This window comes from Rhinichthys klamathensis, unplaced genomic scaffold (assembly GCF_029890125.1).
Source record: "Rhinichthys klamathensis goyatoka isolate OS25496 unplaced genomic scaffold, OSU_Roscu_1.1 h1tg000571l_1, whole genome shotgun sequence".
NCBI classification, from domain to species: domain Eukaryota; kingdom Metazoa; phylum Chordata; class Actinopteri; order Cypriniformes; family Leuciscidae; genus Rhinichthys; species Rhinichthys klamathensis.
Genome location: NW_026607037.1, coordinates 2,360,611 through 2,374,689, shown reverse-complemented (window position 1 = coordinate 2,374,689; position 14,079 = coordinate 2,360,611). Strand labels below are relative to the sequence as shown.

At 37.8% G+C, this 14,079-nt stretch overlaps 2 protein-coding genes across 4 annotated transcripts in view; one reads left to right on the top strand and one right to left on the bottom strand.

Moving 5' to 3' along the window:
* Positions 1–1,381: 1,381 nt before the first annotated feature.
* On the bottom strand, positions 1,382–3,682 carry rpl19 (ribosomal protein L19). The gene is made up of 6 exons (XM_056239857.1): positions 3,544–3,682; positions 2,705–2,811; positions 2,501–2,623; positions 2,085–2,205; positions 1,747–1,857; positions 1,382–1,571 (listed from the first exon to the last, which is right to left on the bottom strand). Exons 1-6 carry the CDS (start codon positions 3,546–3,548, stop codon positions 1,448–1,450), a joined length of 591 nt encoding a protein of 196 aa, XP_056095832.1. The 5' UTR covers positions 3,549–3,682; the 3' UTR covers positions 1,382–1,447.
* Positions 3,683–6,475: 2,793 nt separating this feature from the next.
* cacnb1 (calcium channel, voltage-dependent, beta 1 subunit) overlaps positions 6,476–14,079 on the top strand; it is a 39,617-nt gene continuing 32,013 nt past the window's right edge. For 2 of the 3 annotated variants that reach the window (XM_056239848.1, XM_056239847.1), the window contains exons 1-2: positions 6,476–6,787; positions 13,288–13,374. In XM_056239848.1, the coding sequence (XP_056095823.1) occupies positions 6,695–6,787; positions 13,288–13,374 (180 nt within the window). In that variant the 5' untranslated portion in view covers positions 6,476–6,694. The remainder of the gene's footprint in view (positions 6,788–13,287; positions 13,375–14,079) is intronic. The other variant, XM_056239849.1, reaches the window with a different exon arrangement.

The window sequence follows — 14,079 nt, the reverse complement described above, 5'->3', positions numbered from 1 at the left end:
TCTGAAGATCTTCTTTTAAAAACAAAGGCATGAGTACACAGTAAGTGAACTGTAAAATCACATCAAGAATCGCCTGAAAGTAAAATATCCAGATTTCAACGTTTTTTTAGCCTTCGAATTCCTATATTGAATATACAAAATCCCATAATACTGTTCTTTTAAAAATCACAGGATGAAGTTACTGGCTGTTCACCATGAGAGTTTTGCTTTTTGTACTATACACATGTGGATTGGATCAAATAATGGGTGTATCGCAGTCGGTGAGATCAAGCAGTCGTTCAATAAGAAACCATGATTCACAAAGTAATCATTTCAATTTCATCATGACTTTTAATCCCATCTGGAAAAGAACCTCATCACTGCTCCTGCAAGATGTGCCCAGATCCCCTGTGCATTTACTCTGTCTGAATTAAAGACAGTTCCCCCTCATCCCACCAATGGAGAAAAAGTATGAACGGATGATGCCTATGCTTTCTCCTAAAAATGAATGCAGCATTATTCTGTGGGACCTCAGTGGACACGAACGAATCGAAGAGTACAGGTTCATGATAGAATGGGGGGCAAATAAAAAAAGACAATTATAATGAGTTAGTGTCTTATATTACTGGCACATATGTTTGACTTAAAGCAGCACTTTACTGATTATGTGATGTTGCATTTTTAGATGAGTCGGATATAAAAACTGCAACATGGCTTCCATGTATTGACTGCAAATCGCCACATATAACACTTTTTGTTAATTTTATAGTTATTTCTAGTAATGCAACGTTTCAAATAGTATTACATCATTCAATACATCTATTTTTTACACATTTACTATTTAAGATTGAAACCTTTAGGCACTGAATGACTATTCTTTTTCGTAAATCTTTGACATCTGTGCACGTTTCAATGATATGAAACTGCATGAATGCACACAATGGGTTCCTGGCTAGACTTTAAATTACTGAAGAGTTTTTATGATTCATAGCAAGGAGCAACTAAATTCTTACATTTTGACGGTTGTTTTAGTTCTGTAATTTTTTGTAATCGCCATGACCTCCTGTTTTTATCAAAAGAGCTTACCTTCTCTTAAATGACTAATGCCATTCTGTTGACATTCAGATCTTCAGACGAAGGCAGTCAATTCTTACACTGGTAGTTTGTAATTTTGTTAAATTTAATTATTCCCAAAAGATCAGTTGAATTCTCAGTGGCAGCAGTGCTGTGAGAAATGGGGTTACATAATTGTGATCATTTAGCATTTCAAAATAGTTAATTTTAACAGAGTTGTAAGAGTGCTCTTTTCTAAAGCATCTGTATCCTATAGATAAACTTGTGTAGAGCTCACAAAATTATCCCTCAGCATTCTCACACACACACAGGAGACCTGTAGCAAGAGTTGTAACAAACTGTGTATTTATTTTAATCACAGTTGAAGAACATTTGGGGCAAAGTAATAAGAATCTTATTTCTTGGACTCGTCCTCTTTGGAAAGAGTTTTCATGATCTCCTCTTTCTTAGCCTGCAGTCTCTCTTCACGGCGCTTCCGTGCCTCCCGGGTCTTTGAGCGACGAGCCTCCGCCTGATCACTGCAGGGTGAAAGACGACACAGATTAGCACTGTTCTTTACATCAGAGTAAGACCATGTTTTATATTTCAACCTTATTTTCATCTCAATTCAGAAAAAGAATTCTCTGATAGTTCACAGCAGCTGAGAGGTGTAATGATGCTGAGCACACTGGTTATTGTGGTATGCACACTTACGACAAGAGCTTCTTGCGGGCCTTGTCTGCTTTGAGCTTGTGTATGTGCTCCATCAAGATGCGTTTGTTCTTGAACACGTTACCCTTTGCCCTCAGATACAAACTGTGGTACCTGAAGGGGAGACACAGAAACATTCATTTATGTATCCAAAATTCAGACTGTACGTTCACCAAACTTTTATTAAGGAGAATGGATCTTGCCAAATCTGCAATGTTCACAATAGCAGTCATAAAATGCTGCTATATGGTTGAGCGTCATTGCATTAAACTAAATAAAAGAACAAACTTCTGGGTAAAATGCAAGCAATTAAAATGAATCTCTCTTTAACATGGACTCACATGTGCCTGTCAATCTTCTTAGCCTCTCTGTAACGTCTCAGAAGGCGTCGCAGAATACGCATCCGTCTCATCCAGCACAGCTTTTCTGGCATACGTGCATTTGCTGTACCCTTTCTCTTACCTGCATGCAAACATAACCAATCACAACACACCCAGAAAAGAGCTCAACTACGACTGCCTACTTTAAAGTGCCCTGGATTACAGAATTATTATTTACCAATAGTTTCTAGACACAATAGCACAAAAATTGTGATACATAAACTGAAAATTGCAAAAAAATATATAATTGGAAGCCCCATAAGACAAATTGCCATGTGAAAATTGCTTTGATTCCTGTTGCCATGATAACAGCAACTTCTTTGAATTCAGTCTAAATGGTGCAAATTATAACCAAATTTTGTTAAACTGGTACACACCAACACCCATGTGACGGCCCTTCCGCCGTGCCAGTGTATTCTTGCGGCATCGGGCACGAGAGTGCACCGTTACAGGCTTCTTGATGATCAAACCATCCTTCACCAACTTACGAATCTGCTGCCCTAAGTAAATGTAGAAAGGCAGATGATTAATTCATTGCACCAATGCAGAGAAAAGTATTCAAGGAGATCTGAACTGCTTACGGGAATTGGCATTGGCAATTTCATTGGTTTCATTTGGGTCCAGCCACACCTTCTTCTTGCCACAGCGCAAAACGCTGGAAGCCAACCTCTTCTGAAGCCGAAGCATGCTGGAAGAAAAAAGGACGGTTTTAGATCAATCCCATAAATTCTTGACATTTAGTACAAAGCTAAGTTCTACAATTTCATTAACTTAATTGGATAATTTGAATTAATATTCAGCCATGGACTACAGCAAAACATGCTGCCTAACAAGGTGTCTTGCAGTTTTAGGTTCACGCAAGTACATAATTGTAATTCCTTTTTTTTTTTTTTATATATAAAAAAAATTTATATATATATATATATATATATAAATCTAGCAAAATATAAAAATATGAGGCCACATTAGCGTTTATTTCTAACTGTCCTTGTTTTTAGGATAAGAAAGAAAGTCAAAGTAACCCTAATCTTTAAATGGCGCATGCATGAACATGTTTGATAAGCAGGCCGCATTGACCACGTAGACTTCTGTTGTCTCCGAAAAAAAGAAATAAAACGAAATTTAACCAAAAACACACAACGATAACCACGTTTGCCAAACGTTTTACTGCGTACAATAAATTTAAATAAATATAACGTGTAAAGTTACAACAGCTTCTAAGCGTTCCGACAACACGTTTGCCAGTCTGAAGACATAACATGGCGACTACACCCATTTAGCAACATTACATCGTACATCGTCTAATTATCTGTTTTAAAAAGAGCACAGAGTGTATATCTTAAAATATATATATATAACATCAGAATTAGGTAAATAAATTAGATCAATAAAACAGAGTAAATCACAAGTTAAACCGTACCTCATGGCTGCTAGTCAGCGGAAGTCGAATGCAACTGACAATGTGGGAGATTCTTCTTCTTCTTTGGGGTTTTACGGCAGCTTGCGTCCAATTTGTTGCATTACTGCCACCTACTGTACTAAATTCCCTTTACACTATATTCTCTTGTCCAATCCAGTTTCTTTTTTTTTTAAAACTACTAAATATTTCTGTTTTCTCTGCACATTCTAAAATACTTTTAACATTTCTCTTTACTCGTCCTAAACTCTGTAACGGTAACACTTTACAATAAGGTTCATTAGGTAACTACCTTAGTTAACATGAACTAAGAATGAACAATACTTCTACAGCTTGTATTAATCTTAGTTAATATTAATTCAACATTTACTAATACGTTATTAAAATCAAAGGTTGTATTTGTTAACATTAGTTAATGCACTGTGAACCAACATGAACAAACAATGAACAGCTGTATTTTTATTAACTAACATTAATAAATACTGTAACAAATGCTTGCTCATGGTTAGTTCATGTTAGTTAATGCATTAACTAATGTTATCTAATGAACCTTATTGTAAAGTGTTACCTCTGTAACTTGGTCATCATTTCTTGTCTTTCTTGATTAAACTTCCCACAATATATTAAAACATGCTCAACCGTCTCATACTCCTGACGCTGCTGCACGTTTATGAGACCATTAAGGTTATGCATCATTCTTATTCTGCTTATTCTTATTCTCATACCATTATCTCTTGATACACCCATTCTGTTTTGTATAGAATATAAATGCCTCCCTTTTGTTTCATTATGCCACTGCTGCTGCCATTTGACCATTATTTCATTCCACACTATGCTCTTTCCCTCTGATTTAGATATCTTAATATTGATTTCAACATTTTCCTTTTTGGTTGCCTTTTTTGCTAGCTTGTCTGCCCTTTCATTGCCCAGAATACCTGTATGAGCAGGGACCCACATGAATGCAATATTCTTCCCCTGCATAACTGCTGTTGTATAAATAAATAAGATATCAGAGCAGGCCCTGATGATGTACAGCTGTCCCTGAATAATGCTCATGAGAGCAGATGCAGAGTCACTACAAATTAAAAAAACTATTGGCTCCGTTTTCTACAATCCACTCTACTGCTTCCAAAATGGCAACTAACCACAGCATATACACACTCAGATAGTCAGATGTTCTTTTACTAACATCCACCTTATACTTTGGCACAGTGAGTAACCGGTTGTATTGTTTCCTTTGATCCATCTGTATAAAGATCTGAATACACTTTTTATAGGCCTTCTTGTAATCCCCATATCTATGGTATTCTTCTATTATATTTTATGTCCTATCATATTGTCTTATCTTCAGTAGTTCTAAATCCACCTTTGGACACAATTTAGTAGGATTATCACAGAGGTAATTTAGACTAAAACATTTTAAGGCATTTAATGTAATTATTCGATGTACATTCAGCGCTTTAAACAATTATATTATAACTTAATCACGTACGAGTTTTAATATATGTTTAAAGCATGATATGCCTAACTCGACAACAGGAATGGTACGGTCCACAAATTATTGCTGGGTGATGTAAAAGACAGTCGCTACGATAAAATGGCCACAGGGGGGCAGTGTTTCAGCTGTTGAGAGATGATAACCTGGGGTTTCTTTAGCAGCCTAATCTAGTAGTGAAATAATAGTTGGTTAGTGTGTTGATGCAGTAAACAATGCAAAGGGCCGTTTTAGGGCCTTGCTTAAATTCCCTGGGTGAACTTTTTAGGTAGCAAAACTAGTTACTGTTTGGATGATGACAATGACAAACCCCAAAATGACAAAATTAAATTAATCTGACAAAAATTGTAATTACCCTCCAAAAGGTCTTTTAAAGTCATTGTTGTGTTAGATGAGAAACACATTGAATAGACATGATAAAAAATTGCTTTAGAAATAAATATTTTGATTCAACACATACTTGTAAGGCTACAATGTGGCCATATAACATTTCTTTTTCCGAAGCATCTGAAGTGGCATTTAGGTATATTTACAGACTGTTTAAATGCAGCTCAGGGGTCAATTGAAAAATAAAATGATACTCTAAATATGGAACTAAAACCGCCAGTAGGTGGCGGCAAGTCACTGTCTTGATGAGTGAGTCGGTCAGTTATTTATTCGATGATCCTTCCCAGTAAAAGAAGGGTCCCTCCTCATCAATCACTCCAGTAGGGTTTCAATCTTCAGCTGGCTGGCAGGAGCCGCCACTGTCAGGTCACGTGACCTGTCAGTGGCTGGCTAGTTGTCTGGCAGTCTGCCTTTGGCAGGTTTCAGAAACCATTGATTTTTTGACAGTTTTTGTGTTCCTCCCCCACTAGCTCATTTATTATGCATCTGTTGATATGATTATGTTCTTTAGTATGATTGATGTTGATTATGTTCTTTAGTATGATTGATGTTTTAGGGACGGTTATCCAAATTAAACCAGTCAAATGGCCATGATCAGACAAGCGTCAGTAAGTGTTCATGGCCTTACTGACGCTTTGCTCTCACCGACGCGAAGCAGAAAAGCACAGTGGGATTTGACGATGTGGTTGGATGAACCGATAGATATGGCTTATTTTGCGCCACGGTAGGAAAAACTGACAAGGTAGGACAGATTGACAGAACATGGGTAATTGAAAAAACTGCATTCCTGTTTGCTAAAATGACTCGGATCCTATGAGCCATTTTAGTAGTAGCAACAAAAAAGGCATATTGTGGTTTATATAGAATCAATGGGTGTGGTCATCTCGCGTTGACAGTAGAGTGAGGAGTAGAACAGGCGTCATCCATCTCAAAGTAATATTCATTCGATCAGCCAATCAGTGCGAGGATAGTCAACGAGCCACGCCCTGTTCCTACCTGATTGGTTGATGAGGAAGGAGGGCGGGGCTTGGTTCCTCCGCTGAACAGCTGGAGACTGGGCTCGTTGTATTTGCAAAGGGAAGGGAGAGGGTTTCTACTCAACGCCACCAGGGCTGGGGGCGCAACAGCGCAGTGGCAAGCCATCTGTAAGACACAGGAAAGAGGAAAACCACCTTCGTCTGCATTATTTTATCTTTAATTATTTTATAATGCATAATAAACTGAAAGCAGGATCTAAATGAAACAATAAAACCGAATTTAAAGTTTAAATCAATGGTACAGGAGGGTATTATGTCCAGGACGCCTTCCACCTCAACCCAGGAAATCCAGATGGACATGTTCGACCACCACGGCTCTCACGCTCAGGTAAGAGAGAGAGACACAGCTCAGCTTAGTGCGAGCAACCAACGAAAGACAAAATACAACCTGCTGCCCGCTATCTAAGAATGGCTGAGTGAAAACAAATTTTTTGTTAATGGCGAAGATTAGTCGTTATAAACCGTATCTCCAAATTGTGGTTACTTGGCAACAAGGCGGCATCTTTGCGCTCGCGCTCGGCACAATGTCTTTTAGAAGTGATTCTGCGAGGAAAGACACAGAAAGTTGTTTAGCTATGTATGAGCTACGTTGTTTTGAATATTGACATTTATTTAGAAAAAAAAAAACACATTTTCTCCGGTAATTAATGGGAAAACATTATTTCATCACCTAGTCCCTGTTCACTCTGTCTCTCTAGACAGCTGGCACCTAGAGTCGTGCATTTTTTATGATAGTCTATTCTGTTGATAAGTTACGAACCATCACTGTTAATTAAACAAGAGATCGCTTTTTTGTTCAGTTAAAACATATAGGTTACATCTGGTACTAGTTAAAGGCTCGTCTCATGAGCCGTTCAGTTAAAGTTAATTAAAAGAGATAGACACACTGTGAGTGCTGGGAAAGATGATGTCAACATAATATGCTATAAAATATGTGATGTCATCACATAGCGCTTTGGCCTTGGGGGTTTTTCTCACCCCAAACCACGCCCACACCGGACACCACTGGCTTATTATATTGATATTCTATCTATCTATCTATCTATCTATCTATCTATCTATCTATCTATCTATCTATCTATCTATCTATCTATCTATCTATCTATCTATCTATCTATCTATCTATCTATCCTAACTGTGATGCCAGTGTTTGTTTTTCTAAGTGAACCTGATTCAGACTGAAATTGAAAAGGAAATCTACTTTTTAGTTTGTTTTAAAAAGTGGCTTTTGGCCCACTTGTGATGAAGTCTTGGTCCACTTCATCGTCTTTTCTTTTCTATGACCTCTTACTTCAGCAAGTGTGCAAACTTACCATCTACTGCCAAAAAAAGTACCAAAATCTGCCCAAAATGTAATTGCCCACCCTGGTGATAACATGACCTTGTAAAAGCTGAACAAACAGCTCCCCGATCACTCTCTTCTTTCTTCTCGCTTTTTCTGTCTATTCTATTTGTGAGGAGACAGGACAGTTTAACTTCAGTTTTTTAAAATACATTTCTCCCCTTTCCTCTCTCTGGCTCTGCTCTTTTCTCTGTTTAGTGGCTTTATTTCAGAGGATGGTATGAACGTGCACCTGTTCCATAAAGGCCACTCATCGTCATCCTCCTGTTCAGCACGGCTTATTAGTTTGGTGTGTGGATGGATGTTTCAGTAGTGTTTCTGATTGTTAGGGCTGTATTTATATAATGGTCTTTATATAATGCAGTAGCGTGAACGTGTGTGACCTGTGCTGTGGAGAGGTGCTCTATCTGAATCATGTCTATACATAGCTGTGAGGAGGCGGAGTGTCGAGAAGCGAGTGTAAATGTGTGTGTACAAGGTGGTTGAGTACAGAAAAAGTGTAATTTTGTTAAGCATAGGACCATACGTCAGAATTTAATGTAGATATTAATATCATTAGCCACACATGGTCATTTGAGGACATTACATTTAAACTTTATTAAGTCTTCTCTTCTCTTCGTTTTCTGTGATAAACTAGTGGTGACAGTGTGTAACTCAAAAATCCTTTCCCCTGCCCCCGTGGCACAGCTTTTCTCCCTTAATTACCCAATTAGCCTCAGAGGCTGTTTGTCAACAGGAAACCTCTCATCACCATAGCAATACATCCCTCCTCCCTCCATTGACATTTTGCTGGGCTTTCTCTGATCTGGTTTTGCTGTATATGAGCATTTCCTGCCTCTCACAAACCTTCCACATTAAACAGTTTATGGTCTGTAAAGATGGTTGTTGGATTAAAATATTTTATGTGTATTGTGTACTGCATTGCTCTCTAATATCCTGCTTGGTCTTTGGATACAGTGATTGTTAAGCCCAATTCACACCGCACAGACAAACGCCAACAAACAAATTGGCAGTTGGATTTCAGAATTTAATGAAAAATAACTGTCATGTTCACACTGCCCCGACACCGACAAACGCTGATTGAACATGTTCAGTCGTGTGAAAACAAACCCTGACCAACGCCAACAGACCCCGACAGGGGTAACACACTGATCCGACAAAACCCAACAAACGTGTTGTTTGTTGAAATTTGTCTGTGCAGTGTGAATTGGCCTTAAAGGTACAAGTGGTGTCAAAAATGCAATAAGGTTATTTTCTGCATTGCTATTGTTAAAACTATTACAATAATTTGAACAAGACTGAAATAAAATAAAATATAAATATTACATGTAAAACTTAAACTTAAAAATGTGAAATAAATAAGTTTAAAGGGGGGGTGTAATGCCCTTTTCACAAGATGTAAAATAAGTCTCTGATGTCCCCAGAGTGTGCATGTGAAGTTTTAGCTCAAAATACCCTACAGATATTTTTATATAGCATGTTAAAATTGTCACTTTTTGAGGCTGAGCAAAAACGCACCGTTTTTGTGTCTGTCCCTTTAAATGCAAATGAGCTGCTGCTCCCAGACCAGGGGGCGGAGCTTCAACAGTTTATGTCCTTTTACCTCACACAGACATGCACTGGAAATTTCAATGTTTATGTTCAAACCGGAGTCAGACAAAGATGGAAAGACTAAAGAAGAATTGACAAATGTAGAATGCAACAGGACATTTCTGAATGGTTAGTTGATGAATTTATCTAGCTTATGTGTAGTTATCTTCTAGTCATTGATTAGCATATTCTGTGATGATAATCTATAAATAGCGTTCCCGGGGGCGGGGTTTATGTAAATTCTAGGGTTAGTGATGTCAGATCATGTCACTAACCCGGGAGGAATGTCGTTTAGTTCCTACCTTTCTTTAAAAGCAAAGAAATCTCCCTTTGCTTTGAACTTTGAGCGTTAGCCTATAACCTTGCAGATGTTGTTTATGCTCAAACAGCAACAATACACACTAACTACAGTTAGAAAAGTGAAATCATAATCAACCACCCCTTTAAGTACTAAAATTACTGAAACTAAAACTGAAATTCTTGTTTGATCCAATCTATTCCACAGGACAGATTAAGTTGTTAAAGTCCCCCTGTAGTCAATAATTTTATCCTTTAAAACTATTATAAACATATATTATAAACAAAACTATTATAGACATATTTAAACTTTTTTTTTCATTGAAAAAAAATTCTTCATGCCTTAAAGGTTCCTGCACACAGTCAGAAATTTTCATATGCCTTTTTTCGTATTCGTCATTCGGTGGCTCTGAATTGTCAAAACACCTCTCAAAATGCTTGCTACGGATGTGAAAAACGCAGAAAATCGAACCCGATCCGAATTTTTTTATGACGGACTAAAGTTTCGGAGGCAGTGTGTGTAAACGTGATTGACACAACGTGAGGTCGTGTTTATTTTTTAATGTGCAACAATTTTGTAAAAAAAAAGGCAGTGCTAAATTATGCTTTTTTGCGACTTTCAAATTGATAGTATAGTGAGCAGTAGCAATCCATACAGTGGGGTTCTGTCCTTCTGTTTGGTTTTAAATGAATGTTATGTTATTTCATCTGCACAGATAGAGGCAAGTTCTTGGGATGTTTACCAATATTGGTAAAGATATGGCATTGTGGTTTGATTTATGTAAAAGTGTCCAGTAAGCTTGCAATTAGTCTGTGTCTGCAATCATTAGTAACCAATGCTGAAAACCATTGTTGCTGAGGCTTTTTTTTTTTTCTGTGTTGTTCCTAGAATCAATTACAGAGCAAATGTGTCAGACTTTGCACTAGTTTGCATAAGACCTTATAGTAGGGGTGTAACGATACCCTCATGTCACGATTTGATACATGGTCAATGACGTGACGCCTAAAATGTCTCTCATGATGATGTCCGTGACTCTAGGACTTGGAAGCCTTGATAATCTGAAACAAAGAAGACAACAGCCAAAAGGTGCACAGAAAAATGCTTGATGCTTATAGTGGTCAGGGTGGGGGGGTTGCGAGCAGTTTAAAGGAGAACTCCGGTCAATTTTAACATTGAGCTCATTTTTTTGTACATTTGGAGTGCTGTCAGTACAGACAAAAACGACAAAAATCGGTGTTGCCTACACCGTGTTATCCTCTTTTTAAAATTCGCACCCTGTTGACTTCAATGGGGCTAGTTCTAAACCTGCTTTTAGCCTCTTAACAACCTTAATGTGTCATTACAAGTGCACAGCCATGCGAGTGGTGTTATTAAGAGTGACCACGGTCAATCTGACTGCAGTAGATCTGAAAGATATTAATAAAAACAGTAGTCGATTGTCGAGTTCGCCCGCGCGATCATTGGTAAGTAATATAACTAACGATCGCGCGCGCGAACTCGACAATCGACTACTGTGGACTTCGAACGAAACCAGGAAGTAAATACAGGTATGTGAGCTGGCTGAATAAACATCATTTTTATTAATATCTTTCACATCTATTGCAGTCAGATTGACCGTGGTCACTCTTAATAACACCACTCACATGGCTGTGCACTTGTAATGACAAATCAAGGATGTTAAGAGGCTAAAAGCAGGTTTAGAACTTGCCCCATTGAAGTCAACAGGGTGCGAATTTTAAAAAGAGGATAACACGGTGTAGGCAACACCGATTTTTGTCGTTTTTGTCTGTACTGACAGCACTCCAAATGTACAAAAAAATGAGCTTAATGTTAAAATTGACCGGAGTTCTCCTTTAAGCATATTTCCCAGGCGGAAGTGCCGCGTATATATATATCCTTCCGGTCTAATAGGAGAATAAATAAAAAGAAAACACTAAAAAAAAAGAAACACTAAAATCATTTAAAGGGGTCATGAACTGGCTTTTTAATTTTTTTTTATATTGTTGTCTGAGGTCAACTTATGACGTTCGCTTGGTTTTTAGATTCAAAAACATCAAAATTAATAAGTAATAGGCTATTTTCTACCCTAGTTTTGAGCCTAGCTCAAAAACGCTCGGTTTTTATGGGCGTCTCGCATTGAAGACTTGGAAGTAAACGCCCACTGCTGTGAGTGGATAACCGTTTTGCATATTATAATGAGTTTCGTGTAATGCGCGAATCGGTGGGCGGGGCTAAACCGTCCGTGTTGAAGCGTTGATCTTCTTCTGCGGGGGTGGTGTTTTATCCTCTTTGTCGTCATAATTCCCCACTTTGAAAAACGAGTCGTTTGCTGAGCCTGGTGTCAATAAAAGCTTTTATTGGACTAACAAGGACGTTTTCAGTTCTGAAACTTAAAGGATATTCTTATAATATGATGACCTCTTAGATGTCAAAAGCTCAAAGGAAATTTGATTTCTCAGTTCATCACCCCTTTAAATGTATGTGTACACAACATCCTTAATGTTTGAACAATTGCAACAGGTATTATTTTAATAATATTATTACAATATTAAAAGCCAGGTTAACAAAAAATGTACTGTTGATTAAAATGGTGAATTTGGTATTACATTGGGGGTGGAAATGAACAGGCTTGGACTTAGTGGAGGTAACCCAATGCACCGGACAATGGTGACACCAGAATAAAAAATATTGATTCTGAAGTTGAAAACAGAATTATTTTTTTACCACTTTAAGCCACTTTTTACTGGTAACATAAGACATTTGGCATTATCAGGACCCACAAATATTCCCCCATTGCATTATTATCCATTATATTCAACATTATAGTAGTTTAATGTAGGACTGACATGAAAAAAAATTCTCACACGATATATTGTTACACCCCTACCTTATAGAGCTGACTACAGAGATTGTATTTCTTAAAAAGAAATTGTTCTTTATTTCTTTTATTTCACAAAAAGAGCTCATATTTGTATATTTGAGAAGATTTTTATTCGAGCACAAAAATGTTAACGCAGCAACTTTCAGATGTTCTTTACCATGAAGGAATTATGACAGCGTTAACTGTGTGAACCCTGTATGAACCCTATATAATAACTTTCCAATTTAGATTTGTCAGTTTCTTTGGTGTTAAAGTGCTTTAGTTTTTGCAAGCATTTGTGTCAGAAAGCTAGTGTGCATCCCTGTTAATGTGGGTTTTGAACATGTCACAGTATTGCCTGATCTATCAGGGTCTTTTAGTGCCTCCAAACCCAATATAGCCTCCTTCTGGTCTCGATGGCAACGGAGTCTGGCGCCTATGAATGCCACACAGAGGGCCCTGCCAAGGGTAGCCAGGCCATTGGCTAGTGTTAAGGCCAATCAGATTACTGATTCCCAGAGAACACTGGAGGACATAAGTAATTATGCGTAATCATATCTGGACACAGAGACAGGATACGTGGAATCTACAGTTTGTGTTTGTGTGAGTGGGCATGCATACAAAAAAGTGTCCATTATTTCTAATTTCCTTTAATTCCTCTCTCTCTCTCTCTCTCTCTCTCTCTCTCTCTCTCTCTCTCTCTCTCTCTCTCTGTTTCTCTAATGTTCCCTCTTTCAGGGGAAGTGTGCAAAGAGGAAGAGCCGTTTCAAACGCTCAGATGGCAGCACCTCCTCAGACACAACCTCCAACAGCTTCGTCCGACAGGTAAGACACCCAGTTCCTTATGAAATGCCTTGTGTCGTTCACTCTGTCATCATAAGGTATAATTCCCCCTTTTGAACCATCATACACCATGTAATCAGGTTCTCAGCATTCATTTTAAAACAGCTACATTATAGCTGCATATAGTTGTTGCAGTCTTTACTATACCGAGCCTTCCTGTGCTTACAGTCTGAGGTCAAAGGCTCTGACCTGTAGTTTGTGCTGTTGGTCTGTGGGTGTTTTTGCATTTCTTCTCCTTTTTACTGGAAGATTTCTGCTCTTCAATCCTATGCAGTTTTTAATATTGGAACAAACAAATATGTTGTTTAGATACATGAGCATATATTTGGAATAGTACACTACCATTTATACTACTCTTACTTTTTTGCATTGTGCATTACGTACATTATTATGTCAATCATTGCGTAATTTCCCCTCTTTATTACCTTTGCCGTCATTTAGCGCTCCCTTGAAGTAAATTTCTAAGAACACAAATGTATTAATTATTAATGTTTTGGGCTTTGTTAAATGTAATCACTAGCAAATCTCAAAATGAATATCCATTTTTCATACTCGACAATGGATACAGTATACAGATACCCATTCAACAGGACCAAAGAACGTTTGCTTTGACGGGTCCAGTTTGAACAGCTCGTTTGCATCTCTGTACAAATTTCAGAAGGATACCAGCATCAGGAACAAGTGGAT